The following is a 15,738-nucleotide window of genomic DNA, read 5'->3' on the forward strand; positions in this document are numbered from 1 at the left end:
ATATTTGTCTTTATCTGCAGTGATCAAAAGTAACCAAGTAAATTTACTAAAATATCATGCCTAAGTAGAGTTTTGAGTTACTTACACTCTGCTTGAGCATACCTCTACTCCTCTACATGTCACAGGGACATTTACTTTACTTTATTACATTTAATTACACTGCAGCTCTGGTCTCAGATTAAGAAACATAAAAAGAGCTTCTAAAATGTGAAATATCGTTAAATACTAATCCAGCGGATCCCAACTTTTAATGTGAATGATTTCCCCTTTGGAATATTCAGATGGTTTTGTTTACATAGCTGTGTGGGGCCCCTGAAGGTCAAATTACCTGAATACAAATGAATACTATATTAAGTAGCAAAGCTCATCTCCCCATCTCATGACACTCACTACCTCCACCTCAACCAGATGCAAATAACTGCTCAAACACTGATGCATCAGTATTAACAACCTAATTATGGCAAATACAATAAAAAGTGGTGATAAGGGCAACTTTCTTGCAAGACAAAAACTTTAACTTTAACTACATTTTGGTGATAACACTGCTTTACTTTTTCTTAAGTAGGATTTTGAAAGCAGTGGAGTATTTCCACACTGATGTACTGGTGCTTTACATATGTAAACGATCTGAAATCTTCCTCCACTTCAGACTCTCAGTCACACTGAGATTCATGCTGTGCTTAACAATGACCCTGATCAGGACTGGTTGTTATGGTTATGTAGGTGTTGGAAATGCTGACACCAAGTGACCAAATGTGAACCATACAGCTACAGGACAGTTTCTTAGATCTCTGCATCTGTGGAGATGTGGAATTCACAAACCTTTTCATGTTTTTATCCTTCTCTCCATTAGCTGTGTTTAATTTTCTTTCTTTTCACTTTGTTTCACCTCATTTTGTCTCATATTCAATCATTATGGCGTTATTTTTGAACCAACAGTCTTTGTTAAGTTGCGGGTGCAAATTAGATCCCCTCAGGGTTGTTGGGTCAGATATTTCTCTGGGTTTCTTTGAATCAGCTGCTGAACATGATATATATATGGTATATGTTATATGTTTGTGTGTGTTCAAATAAATGTAGCAGAACTTAATCCTGTGCCTTATGTAAAAAGACAAACCATTACGGGGATTACAGTGTGTCAGTTTCTGTATCACAGAAACTGTCACAGTTGTCAGAGACTGATACAACAAGAAAAGAGGCTCAAACCCCCCACACTCCCACTCCCACCAGTCCCTGCCTCCCCTCAATATGGGTTTCCCCTCAGTGTTTTGTTCATGCACATTTAAATTAATTTTATTTCAGAGGCTTAGGACTTTGTTTGCCTTACCTGCAACAGTGCTTCACTGTAAACCTGCTTGTTAAGTATATCTTATGTTTTTAAAGTAGCAACTCAGTGTACCACAATCTTCCTACAAGTGAGCTACCGTCTTTTAATTAGCTTAGAACATTCACATGTTCATTGAACTGTGCTGTTTGCAAACCAGTGATTTGTGGCTTTTTTTAAAACTGGTTTTATGTCATCACCTGTTGGTAATATTTTACTTAATTCACGCATAAGGTAAGATGGCTATTTAGAAACAATGTATGCATATAAAACACTATAACTAACATCCATCCATCCATCCATCCATTTTCTATACCGCTTATTTGTCAGGGTCGCGGGGGAGCTGGAGCCTATCCCAGCTGACTACGGGCGAGAGGAGGGGTACACCCTGGACTGGTCGCCAGTCAATCGCAGGGCCAACACACAAAGACAGATAACCACACACTCTCACACTCACACCTAGGGGCAATGTAGAGTAGCCAGTTAACCTAATGTGCATGTTTTTGTTATTGTGGGAGGAAGCCGGAGTACCCGGAGAAAACCCACGCAGGCACAGGGAGAACATGCAAACTCCACATAGAAGGGCCCAGACCGGGATTCCAACCTGGAACCCTCTTGCTATGAGGTGAACTGTAACTAACATATAAATAAAATATAAGCAGGAAGCAACTTGTTGCTGTACACGGGGTGCTGGTGTTCAGTTAAGTGCTAAATAGGCCACATTGACGCATTTTATAACACTGAATAGATCTGCATGTGCAAGTTATTGCACAGGCTCTACTTTATGATATTATATAGGACCTGTTTTAGGACATAGGATATCAAAGTATCTTACTGACTTTCAGGAGGGAAGGAGTTAGCTTCAGCACTGAAAGGGCAGCCTGTACTATTTATGGACAGAAAGTTAGGGGTCAAGGATTCAGTTTCTGGAAGCCAGTGTTCTCCACTGACCCTGTGTGATGTGGTTAAAATAGGATTGCTTCGTTTTTGATAGACTTGTTCAGCTTGAAAAACTGGCTTTAACTACAAAAATGTATGTAATGTATGGCAAATACTTTGTGTGCAGCCCTTGTGTGTGTGTGTGTGTGTATGTTAAAATTCACTGCATACCCTAATCCTTTCTCTCAGTGTTTGAAGGAAACTCTAATAGCAGTTGGAGACTGATGCAACAGAGGGAGAGGGTTAAATCACCATCCCCACTGCTGGTAGAATCCTGGTTTGTCATTGGTGTCTTTACTCATCTCTCCAAAACATCAATCAGGCAGCTCCATTTGATTTAAAAAAAAAATATCAACAGTTGGTTTTATGGTTTCTAAAAACACACCTTTCAGATCAGCTGTGACTATGAAAATAAAGCTGTAACTTTTCATATCACCAAACTGAAATTTATATTCTCCTGTTTTAATCTATGCAGCTCATTTTTTTTTTAATCTTCTGTTACATTTTCCTGTTTGTAAGCTGTTCTGGTTTTTCTATAAAAGGCTTTTATATCTCACTTAAAGTACTTTGAATTGGCTTGTTGTTGAAAACTGCTGTACACATAAACTTGTGTTGCGGTGAGAAATTAAAGGCTGCGCATATCCACAGGTGTTTCTAATTATTTTGGCTGGTTCACGTTGTTCTACACTTACATCCAGAACAGAAATATTGACAGGCATTACCAAAAACATCAATGCCGGCTCTGTTGTAGTCAACAGTGTTAAGTCATGAATGAGTTGGCACGTATTCCATTTAAAGCAGTTAAATGGAATACAGCCATCCTTACCTTTTGTTATTTACAACTGTGCTTCTCCTCCTGTGATGTCAAAATGTGTCCTATGCAGATCAATGTGAGCATCAAAAACTAACAAGAGTGGGACATGTCACTGAAGCACAAACACCCACACTGCTCTGAGAACAGGTCTGATCAAACAATAAGAGAAACATATTTACACAGCAATGAAAATAATTACTCTGAAAACATCCATTATATACCACTATAACTACCCTGTTGTTTCTCATCCACGCCTTTTAAAGACAGTAGTACACACTCTGACTGATTTCGGCAGTGGTAGTACATTTTAACACTCAGTTTTCACAGTAAATTCTCATTCAATGTACAACACACAATAGATAATTTGAAATAAACTTTAATAGATACTTACAAACAAATCTACGACAAGGAATACAAATAAAACGATAGCTGCAAGCAAGGGAAATTAAGGTGTGGCACAGTTTGTCCATATCAACAGTGCTGAATAAGGACCAAGTCTGCACATTTAAAAATACTAGAGTCAACAGTTCTATGATATGGCATTTGACAATATGTTGGCAATCTGGCCTTGTTTTCTTACATTTGTGCAGCACTTTGTGGATTGTCTTTTTCTGTCATCATGGTGCCTTACATGCGAACAACGGCGTTCACCAACACAGTCTGTTTCCTGAACCCCCTTTACATGTCAAAAACCACAAACACTACATCAATGGTTCTCAGCTATATGCCAGCGAGACCCAAGAGTAGAGGTTTTCTTCCCAGCGAACAAATTCAATGGCTATTTCATTGGTTAATGCAAACTGGTGAAATCCAAAGATGGAAGAGACTGATTTAATTTAAAACAATTAAAACGCAGCACTCTTGGGTCCCGACAGCATGTGGTTGAAACTACTGTACTACAAAAAGCAGGCGTGACAGAAAAGTTTTTTTTAAAAAACAAACAAACAAAAAAAGATTGTGATGATTGTGTTGAGAAAAAGTTCCTGCAGATGCATGCTACAAATAATCACAGTGACATAATCCTTCCGTTAAAATTTCTGCTGATGATGTTCCTTTCGGATGCCTTGACATAAGCAATGTGGAGCACACTTCCGTATCACAGGGAAACCGGATAGTGCAGTGTGTGGTTGGAGCTGCTCCTCAGCTGCCTCACAGTGAATACATCCACACTGCACTACAGGCTCACTGTGGAGATAACAGCATCTTCTGTCTGTGTTGTGTGAACTGCCATTTTTTTAAACTCATTTAAAATCCTTAAAGGAACTAGCACTTCATGTTATAATTCTCATTTTAAGAGGATATAAAGGCTCACGTGTGAGTGCTGCCACCTTGTGGTCAAATACAGGCAGTGAACTTCTGCACCAATGTTGAAAGTTTAATTTCTGTCACACAATTTTTCATTAGCACAATCAATAATATTCATATTTAAAAAGCTACGAGATAGAGAGTCAGAGCACACAGTCACAGCAAAGATACCAACCACATATTCCACCACATTAACATACAAACTGGAAGAGCAACACCAACACGGTGACTGTCAGGGCATCGTCGGGATCAGCATGTGCATAGTGCTCAGTGATTCCTGATTTTATAAAGTTAGATAGTACAATTGCAAAAAGTCATAAAAACAGAATAAGAAACTCATGGTGTCCAGCCAGTGACAGAAGCATACTTGCTGAAGGCTGAATCAGTCCTGGAGGCTTGAGCAATGTTGTCAGACAGGTTCAACAGAAGAAGGATCCCAGAGAAACACAAGAGAGATAGAGATAGATGAGGGTGTGCCGAGTGTGTGTTGTGACTGACAGCGGCGTCATTGGTAGAGCAGGTAGTTCTTGAGAGAGGCTGGCAGGGGCAGTCTATGGATTTCACTCAGACGGTCTCTTCCTAATGCCACCCTCACCGAACGTCTACACAGGTCCATCAGAGAGAGGGGTTCAGCTGGGGAGACACACGACAGCGTTATGAGCTATGGCAGAAGACACTGTGTAAAATATGTCTGTTAAATGGCCAGACACCAACATAAAATAAAAATGGCAACAGAACAGTATCCTTTGGCATAAAGCAATAATAACATGTGGGCCATAAAGTCATTTTTTTGTATGATAAAAATCATTAGCATTGCTGCATCCCAACATGTTTCCATCGGTCAGTCTGACATTTAAAATGTGCGCTGTCCTGTGCTTTGAAATATATAACAGAAATACAAAAAAATCTAAATCAATGTTTTCGCCTCAGTGTATAAACGCTCCATCAGATGAAAAATATTCAAGGCAGAGGTTCACACTGATGCGAAATACACTCTGATGTAATGAAATGGACCAGCATTCACACAGGTGGTCTTCACACATCTGGGTACGGCAGTGGATCCCTCCTTCCCTCCCACTCTGAGTGTGGTCCAGGTATAGCATCAAACTAACAAATGAAAGGCAGCAAATGCCTGAAGTGTCACCTGCCACGTAATCTATGAAGTTAGCGGTGCCTTAACTCCCTAATTAGAGAAATATTTTTGGTAATCTACTGTTTGTTTGGATTAATCGTCAAGGAAAACATTTTTGGCTTTTCACTGTTTGTCGCAAAAAAAAGAGAGACCCAGTTTTGAAGTCTCCTCACACTCAAAAAGGTATATTAAAAAATTATTTAAACCTCCATTAATTTAACAAAGAAAGCCAAAACTCACAAAACAAAGGTCTTTCATTTTAAGAAACCATACAACTTACTAAATGACAACTAAATTGCCATCCAACATTAATAAAATTTGTGGTTTAAAGGTCCAAGTTTAGATTCACAGACAGATTTTGTTCAGCCTTAAAATAATACTGAATTCAACATATGGCCATATGTATATCTGCTGTTAGTTTCAAATTTTTGTAGATGCTAAACCTAAAGCAGAAGATACAGAAATGATTTTATAATTCTGTATTTGTATTCTTTAGCTTCAACACCAATGCTGCATACGGAATCCAAACAGCCACAAGATAAACCACGTTGTGAGACAAACTGCCTTCAACATTAGTGTGTAAGATGAGGAATTCCCCCTCTCTACATGCAATTGAAACTGCTTTTATTTCGTATTACTGCATCTGTAGCACTTCTCTTCCACAGACCTAAAGTAGGTCGCAGGTTCTGAGTGGAGCATAAAAATCTTATGAGCACACAGCACTTGGGACATGTGGGTAGTACAACATGTTTTGATAAGCACCTACGTTCCCTTTAAAGCTCATGGCCATTTCACCGTGGATTAACGAGCCTAATTGGAATCAATTTTACATTTGTCTGGGGAAAAAAACACACAGCTTTTTTTTTTTTCTTGTACATGAACATTAAGGACCACTGCATGTCTTCACAGCGATGAACGCCAACATCTCTAACGGAGGTGCTACAGCCTAGTTTAAAACAAAGGCAAAGTACACCTCATGACAAAAACTTGGGAAGGTCACAATGAGATCACATCTTTTCAGGCGATTCAGGGATACAGTTAAATATTAATGTATAATCCGGATTACAAGACAAGAATATAAACGTGTTATCACACGTCCTGCTTTACATAATATTAGGAGGCAACCACACATGACGTCAGTCAGAGACAGCATGCTGCTCTACAGTAAGCCTGTCTGAAGTGATATGTCCTACTCTGACAGTATGACAAACCCTGAACTGTCACACCTTCGTTTATTGTATCAATAAAAGTTGTCACTGGTTTTGCAAGAGCTGTACAGAAGACATCATCACAGTTGGTACTTCACTGTTGGCCATGAGATGAAAGGAAAACAGAAGTATTTTGAGACATTTAAAGTTTGCACTTACGATCAAGTCCATTTATGTACCGGATTCGTATTTCACAGTGTCCCCACACGGCGCTCACCACTGGGTACAGCTTTCTGCCCTTAAGTCCTCTGAACGCCACCCCCAGATAATGTCCATCCACTACATAACCCAGAGTGCCCTCGTCCATGTCCAAGACGACTAAGAGGGAGTCTGGTATTATGAAAGTGTCGTCTGGCTCGAGGAAGGCTGGGTAGCTTTTTCCTGGGTGATTCTTGCCGTCGTGGTAGAGTTTACTCCTGCACAGGTCCCAGCCCCAGGACTCAGCATTGCTTCCTACCAAAGCGGTGTAGCCCACTGAGTGCAGCGGGGCATCACTTGTAGCCACCCCGACAACAGCGTGAGTGCCTCTCTGACGCATAGCCCAGCTGATCTCCCACACATGCAGTCCCCTCGTGTAGCCAACACGGCCCCGGATGGCGTCTGTGCTCTGAGCCACAGGGTGCCTGTGGAACACCAGCTTGTTGTCGTCCTTGACGAAGATGTTCAGGGAGCGGTCATCATTGTTCCAAGAGTGCTGGACCTGGATGTCCAGGCTGGCAGCTGGCATGTCAAGCAGCAGATCCAGTCGAGATGGCTTGGTTTGACTCAGGGCCTGCAGCTCCAGCTTCAGGGGACTGAACGCCGGATCCCGCATATCAATGGTTTTAATGCCACCTGGGACTTTCTGCCCCATGCTCTGGGTGGTTACAGCAGCTCCTTCTTCCTCCTCCTCCTCCTCCTCCTCCTCCTCTTCCTCCCCCCTCCTCAAAGACAAATGGGGGGAGTAATCAGCCTCGGACCCTCTCCTCCACTGTGCTCCTGCAGCCCAACAAGCAGGTTTATGCTCCTGGGTCACTTGATGCAGACAGTCAAGTTCAGACCTGTTTGATGCCTACCAGGAGAGATCAGAGGAAACAAAAGCAGAAAAGACAAACAAGTTAATTATTAACTAATCTAATTAGCCATCTTTCTGTTTGGACCAGGAAACGTTAGCATCAGATCCTACAAAACAACAGCAAGTTAAACATAAGGCACGTTGTAAGTGCAACCTTATCATGCTGTCATGCCTTTTGATGGAGACAAAAGGGTACATCCTCTTTAATTACATCACACAACTTAGAAATGCTTGTTTATGTTTACTGGCAAATAAGCTCAGTGTTTTAACTGGATTTGGTCATCAGTGAACAACAACTGATATTAGCTGCAGGGCAGTTAAACGGCATCAAAAGTGGCTTTGTTCTCATTTCATGGTTAGCCTATAAAACAAAGAAGACAGTGTCCCATGATCAAAGAAATCTGAAATGTAAACCTAAATACAGAACACCACTGATAACATTATCATTACACAACAGCAGGAAAACATGCATCTGCTGACCATGGCCTAATTTCTGAGAACACAAAGAGCCATCATTATGACTATCATCTAAAGTGCATCTAAAATCTGAAGCAGTCAGACTGTAGATCGACACTTTATGGCCTTGCTCCTCCAGACAACCAGTTCACTATACTGCTGTCCAGCAAACCAAGACAGACAAGACCAACAAGTTTCTGCACTTCAATCAAACGCATTCTTTGGATCGGAAAGACTAAGCATAATGGATGACAAGTTATAACGCAAGACTGGAAGGCTACAATTCAACATTTAATAACTGACAGGTTTTATCCGTTGGATACAGTCTTTGTTGACACATATCTGAATAGGGTTGGGCAGTGTGACTGTATATACTATGAGAAGACATAACTTTGTCAATCATCAAATTGTTTGAAATCTGTTTATAAACCCTGGTAGCCATTACTGTAACTATTATTGCATCTGGCTATCCTAGACAATTGCAGGCTATGTTCCTTCTGGAAATATTTTTGACTTTGGTAGTGGATTTGCTGGGTAGGCCCAGTTAGACTACATAATTCTATGGTCTAGTCCTCTTTTCCTCCCTTATGAGGACTTGTATATAGCTGTATATGGTACTGTGTTTACTGTACTTGTAAATTGTTAATTTATTACCTCTATATTTTTTTGTAACTATTTTTGCACTCTTTTTCTGTTCTTGTGAGCTGCCACGACAAGTGAATTTCCCCACTGCGGGATCAATAAAGTTCATCTTATCAGTTCCCTGTGCAGTTTATCATGTCCACGTAAAGTTTAGAGTTCTACATGTGGAACTCTTAAACATTCATGTTACTATGCGCTCCTTTTGCTAAATGACTCAATTAGGACAAGGGCACACAAACAACATGAACACCAGAAAAAGCTTATTTGATTAGTTGTCCTCAATTTCACGCATTACTTCCTCTCCAGCTTTTCGGGAAGTCAATCTCAGAATTTGTGATAACATGACATTGTTTTTTCTACCGCTTATCAAGCAGTGACAAGTATTTGACATGCTGACAGAGAGGCAAGATTTTCAGATGTGCACAGTCATAATTAACAATATTCAGTGAAATTACACAAAATAAAAATAGAAAAAATACATTAGTACATAATAAAATCAACAGGTGATTTGGTTTTAGGTATCAAATGCTAATGAACATGAAAAGTAGCACTAAGCAGCTTTAAGAGTAGATCTCAGGCTTTCATGGGCTTACAAGATACTCAGCTACTATTCCCACAATCTCCAAAAATAGGAGAAAAGTAAGTGGAAAAACTCCAACCGTTTCTTATTACGTGGTTGTCTAGTCAGAGGGCAACAGGAAAAGAAGTAATAAAATGTCTGGCTTAAAGAAATACAATGCTCTGTTGCATCTGAAGGAGACACTGCTGTACCACGGGCCTTTTGAGGCAAAAGCAGTTTCAGATACACAGAAAACTTCACAATAAAAGCCTGATGAATGTGATGATGATCACTGACTCTGTTACAACAGATCACAGCTGCGATGGGACACTTCCTGTGGAACTTGAGTCTAATTGTTAAAGAACACCTTACAGTGATTTTGTTTTTAAGGTCAATAGTCGGCTCATTCTGTTATAGTGAAAACCCAGTTGGTGTGATACCTCACACTCAAAGAAGGACCAATATCCCAGGGACATAATGACTTTTTGTGGCTGCAGGTGTGACTACTGCTGATCATTGGTTTTCGTACTTCTGCCTGTGTTGCAGCTCGGCTGAACAGAGCATTGTGTAATGCGGAAAACTGTGCTGCTGAGAAGGCCACTCTAATTGAATTGTAGACAAGAGTTCATTGAGAAGTGCTTTGGCTCTTCTTCTAATGCAAGTAAACAACCATTTAAATAGGTCATGTCTCTTCAGTGATTGGAAAACAGGGGGGGAAGAAAAAGCAAGCAGCGGGTGGCCTGCATCTGAATGTAAACAATCTCTTTTTCAATGCCTGTCCAGCATTCATGGAGAGTGAAATGTGTTAATTTGCACACTCCTTGAGCTGGGAGTTTACCATTCCCTCTCTCTGTGGCAAAGGGCCACCTTACAATGCACACAACATGTGCAAGTAAATAAAAACTAACAGAACAATAAAAGGTCTTCCCACATTTACCTTGGGCTTCAAAACAAACATGCTCATTAGCAGTGTAAATGGCGGTGGCTTGTGGAGGAATATATTTGGGCTGGATCCTGGCCTGGGCTGGTTAGGGTTCCTGGGCCCCTGGGTTGGTTTGGGGCTTATTAAAATGCAAGAGGAAAGCCTCGCAGCATTTGCTGAGCCAAGGAAACACTTGTCTATATTGTGAGGCCCAATTTAGACCAGGCCCACCTGAATCTAAGTCCTAGCCTGTCTGTTGACCTGCTGAACATACAAAGCCGAAAGTTTATCAAAGATAAAGTCTTACACTGTTTGGATAAAAAGCATGAATGTGTTGTGTAGAAATGTGTAATAATAATAATAATAATAGTACAATCTGATTTTTCTGTGGGGTTTAGCTGACATCTTTGTGGTATGCCCTGCTCAGTGTTTTCCTTACGTTGGTGCAGTTCTGTAAACTACACCCAACTGCCATTTCATTAGGGACACCATACTAAAACTAAAGCAGTCTGACACAACAGTGCTTTAATAAACACTGCCTTCACAAAAACTTTATGTTAAGTTTTTATTGATTCAACATGACTGTCATTGTAGCTAGTTTATAGACCTATTGAGCTGTATATTATCCTGAGGTGTGGCTAAAATTTGGTCGATTCTCACAATGTGAAGTGGGTGGACAAAATAGTGAAAGTCTTACGTTTATACACGTTTATATCGATGCGGTTAGACCACTAAAGCACTAAAAACGTGTCATAAAAATGCCTGCAACACATGTCAATAGCACCACGACCTCCAGAAAATGACGTTAACGTTGAAACAACGTCCCGCTAAAACAAAAATATAAATTCTTGAAATCTTTATGGAGGTACAAAATATAACCTGTGCTGCTAGAGAGTATTTGTTTAAGTTAAGCACATCTAATAATGTGGCAACTGAGCCTATGTAGGCCGTGTGGACAGTTAAGACATAATAGCTTCTCTTGCTAGCTAACGAAAAAGAAGCCTAATCTCAACATAAGCTCTCGTGGGTTCGTGGCTGGAAGAGCGTCCACGCGCGACACAAACACAGACGGGGAGCAGCGCGTGAATGAAACGCTGCTGACCGTTGAGTTGAAACAGTTTACCGGAAGCTCTGTCGCGTTTGTTACACAAGCAGCACAAACCGTGCTAGCATAAACAGCAACAAAATATGGCTAACGTTAATGAGCGGCGAAGACATACGCGAAGCTCCTCATCCTCTGCGCGCACACGGCAAGTTTAAGCAAGCGACAACTCGTTGCGGGTGTTATTTTCGGTATCAAATGTGTAAATGCGATGTAGAAAGAAACACAGAAACCGAAACAAGCACTTCAGCAGCCACCATATGAGCAGACAAACAGGGGGAGGAGGGGATGAAAAGCGGATAGCAAACAGACCTTGTTAGGTTGTAAGGCAGCGAAACAGAAGAGCAGATGAGTCCGGGAGAGGCTGCAGTCTTCACCTACTCCATCATAGTTTTCTGCTTCCTTGTCGTCTTACCTTTTGCCATTTCGGGCTGGACATGAATTAGGTGAAACGGTGATGGCTGCTCTCTAACATCTCTCGAATCACGTGGTAAAATGCTCCCAGCTGCTGTACACGATTAGGACCTCCCTACAGACGGTCAGCAGCCACTGAAGTTGGCTTCGTGTTGGAGGCGCAGTTTATGCGGATGCTAGTGTATGATGCTAGTTATTCACGAGAGGCATGTTTGAGATTAGATCAAGATAAATATCACCATTTAAATTTTCATTACATAGACTTACATTCATTTCCTGCAGACTTACTCAAACCAAAACCATAACTTGCCTAACCCTAACTCTAACCTTTACCCTGACCTTAACCTAAACCTCAGACTCAACCTAACCTTAAACCAAGTCTTAAAGTTATTCATTTCCCCATGGGGACTTGCATTTTGTCCCCATAGAGTAGGTGAGTCCCCACGTGTAGCTGTGCAAACAGGTTTTTGTCCCCATGGGATCATAAAAACACGTACACACACACACACTTTCAATAGGCAAAACTCATATTTTACATTTCTTTTGATCGGAAAATGTTTAGTCAAAGCTCGTTTCTAAACATTGTAACATTCTTATTTTTCTAACAACTATACATTGTAGCATAGCTAAGAAAAAACTTAAGTGTAGCTCTTCCTTAATAATTAATGGTAATAATAGTCTCTATTATATATTTTTTATTATAAACCTGGTGTGCAAAAGACAAGAACACGGACACTGGAGAGATGAATAAGTACATTTTGACATGAAAAATACTAAAAATTGTCTCACCTGAATGTCCAGAGTCCTGAAATTACCTTGTAGGTGAACTCTGACCCCAATTCTGAAAATTTCAGTACCAACATTTTTAAACAGCACCCAAGAGCTAATGAATGTGACAGTTGACTCTGTTCTCCCCTATTAAAAACTGGAGAATTTCCATCCATCCATCCATTTTCTATACCGCTTATCCGTCAGGGTCGCGGGGGAGCTGGAGCCTATCCCAGCTGACTACAGGCGAGAGGAGGGGTACACCCTGGACTGGTCGCCAGTCAATCGCAGGGCCAACACACAAAGACAGACAACCACACACTCTCACACTCACACCTAGGGGCAATTTAGAGTAGCCAATTAACCTAATGTGCATGTTTTTGGTGTTGTGGGAGGAAGCCGGAGAACCCGGAGAAAACCCACGCAGGCACAGGGAGAACATGCAAACTCCACATAGAAGGGCCCAGACTAGGATTCTTGCTATGAGGCAACAGTGCTAACCACTGCACCACCGTGCCGCCCAGAAAACATGGGAAAATGATTCATATGGATAGATAGATAGATAGATAGATAGATAGATATACTTTATTGATCCCAGGCTGGGAAATTGCAGTGCAGCAGCATATATACATATACATGCCCACATACACTCACAGATGAGGAGGCACAGGGAGCTCTCATATGGCAAAAGAGCTCCTCAGTATAAAACTAACTTCAGTCCAGTGTGTCATAGGATCATTTTTTCAAATGTATAATCTGAACTGCAGGCTACATTGGGCTCACATGCTGAACAAGTCAGGTATAATATCACACAGCCGCTTTGATAGTGTAACAGGAAGACAAGACGCTTTACGTTAATTTATGGTGAAACAATAAGAAGCAGCTTTGCTTTTAGCTATCTATTCTCACTGAGTGCTTAGTATATAATGTATATGCCAAAAAAAAGAAAATAATAGTATATTTCTTGTGTGCTCCTGAAATTAATTCAAGGACAGAATAATGCCATATTTGTCTGTCCTAAAGGCATACTTGTGATGTGTGATGATGAAAAGGAGTCACAACTGATAATACACAGTCCAGTCTATTAAGTACAGACACATGCCATATGACCCAATTTCAGCTGGAGCATGATGGTATCGACAGCCCGAGTCAATCTCCGTTGCTCACTACACTGTAACACTGGAGCACTTTGTTGTTCAGTTTGACCTTCAGGCCGTTCAGTCCCTGATGTTAAAACGCTTCTAATCCTTCAAGCAAGTATCTTCAGTAACAGAAGCTCCTTACAACACAGAGGTAAACTCATACAGGGAATGGAAAGAAGCACAGTCATCTATTTCTTAATAGTGACCTCAGTAAATGATTTTTATTTCCTGTGGACCATATGTACAGTGCAATATTTATTAAACATTCATCATAAATATTTATATGCATGACTCTCTTAATCTTTTATTTATTCTGTACCTTTTACGTATCAATGAGTGGTTGATCATGTTTTTTGTATTCTGTCTTTTATTTATTCTGTACCTTTATTTTACCACTGAAGGAGTTGCGCTAAAATTTTGTTGTAACAGCTGCTGTTCAATGACAATAAAGACATTATCTTATCTTATATTCTCTTTTCTTATCTTATCTTATAGTTTGTGTCCAGACTCTGACAACTGAAAAAGGCAGGTTAGAATTCCACCTGAATCTGCAGCTCTGCGAGATTCAAAGCATTCATGTGCACCAAATTTCACCTGAGTGTGGAGAAAGACTAGGACACTGTTGCCATCTAGTGGGTTCTCTGGAACAGATGCCTTCTGGTTGAGGTTTTAAGCCTCACGTTAACTCAGTCTGCATCAGACTCTACTTCATTTGTTTGTCACTTGTTCAGAATCACATTTAATTCCTTGCAGAAGCAACTGCCACATGGACCATACATGTGCTCACCTGAACAAATGCTAAAAGCTGCAAATACTGGATGCTGAATACTGACTGCCCTCCACTTCCTTTTTTTAACTTCAGCAATCATGCAAGTTTCCCCGTTTGGCATCTGATTTCTCTGTGACAATAATAGGGCATTTAAAATGACCTTATTTGTCCACTGCGTGAGGCGTCTGAAGGTAATATGGCTCATTTTACATCCTTGGTGGGGAACATAGCTTGACGACTTGAATTACCTTCTCCTCAGCTCGTCTGCCTGTGAAAATCCCATTTTCCCATACAGTGATGGTGCAATGTGCTGAGCTTGGTGATATCTCAGGGCCCCTCCACAGTGGAGGAGGGGAGTGCAGACATGCTTACTGCCTCCCTTTTAGAAACCATTATTTCAGCAGGATCGATAGTACGTCCCACTCCATGGCTGGTAGAGTGCACTGCCTCTATAGGGGGTTAAGGGGTAGGGGGTGGATGGTGGTGTTGACGGGGGGTGGGGGGTGGGGGGTGGACAGCTGCACCAAGGCAAGTCCGAGCAGCACACGCAGCCAAGGTGAACGATCGCATGCTGCGTCAGACACTCTGCTCCTCACTTATTCTGAGATGCAGTTTCTGAGGAGGACCAGTGGGTGGATGCTGTCCTTAAGTGGAGGTTGCAGTTGCAGGCAACATACTGATGAAGCCACTGAACTAGTCCAGCCATCAGGTACTTCATGTTCTGAGTTTTTTTGCCTCTCAAACTGACTCACAAACCTGCCTTGAGATGAGTAAAGATCTGCAGCAGAAGCAGCTTGCATAAAATCCTCCTGATGCCTTTTTTTGAATCGTCCTACACCTCTTTGACTGTATTGGAGGTTGAGCACTCAAATAGATTCATGCAGTAGGTGAGAATACATCTCATGTTTCAGTGGACGGTTTGCAATATAAGACCTGTACAGTCCAGCTTTGTAAAGCAGAAATGTTTAGACAGCGATAAAAATAATCTTTACCAGTTTATTAGAGCAGTGTGCATGGTGTAGTGTGCATTCAGTGTGCGAATACTGACCTCTGGTTAGTTTTTATACTTACATGGTAATGTATTTTGTTTCCAAAAGATGAGTAAACATTTGATGATGTTCTTTCATTTTACTGTTAAAACAGTGTTTAATTTTTGTAACATTTAAGTTTTTAAAATACACACTGATT

At 40.9% G+C, this 15,738-nt stretch overlaps 1 protein-coding gene across 2 annotated transcripts; it reads right to left on the reverse strand.

Annotated features, from left to right (window-relative positions):
* Window positions 1-3,437: 3,437 nt before the first annotated feature.
* On the reverse strand, window positions 3,438-12,008 carry spsb1 (splA/ryanodine receptor domain and SOCS box containing 1). Of its 2 annotated transcripts, none has more exons than XM_046397226.1 (3): window positions 11,873-12,008; window positions 6,882-7,773; window positions 3,438-5,015 (listed from the first exon to the last, which is right to left on the reverse strand). In XM_046397226.1, exons 1-3 carry the CDS (start codon window positions 11,894-11,896, stop codon window positions 4,888-4,890), a joined length of 1,044 nt encoding a protein of 347 aa, XP_046253182.1. In that variant the 5' UTR covers window positions 11,897-12,008; the 3' UTR covers window positions 3,438-4,887. The 2 variants fall into 2 exon arrangements, with proteins under 2 accessions (XP_046253182.1, XP_046253183.1); XM_046397227.1 differs by having other exon boundaries at window positions 11,770-11,970.
* Between the last annotated feature and the right edge of the window lie 3,730 nt (window positions 12,009-15,738).

Source organism: Scatophagus argus, chromosome 8 (genome assembly GCF_020382885.2).
Source record: "Scatophagus argus isolate fScaArg1 chromosome 8, fScaArg1.pri, whole genome shotgun sequence".
Taxonomy (NCBI): Eukaryota; Metazoa; Chordata; class Actinopteri; family Scatophagidae; genus Scatophagus; species Scatophagus argus.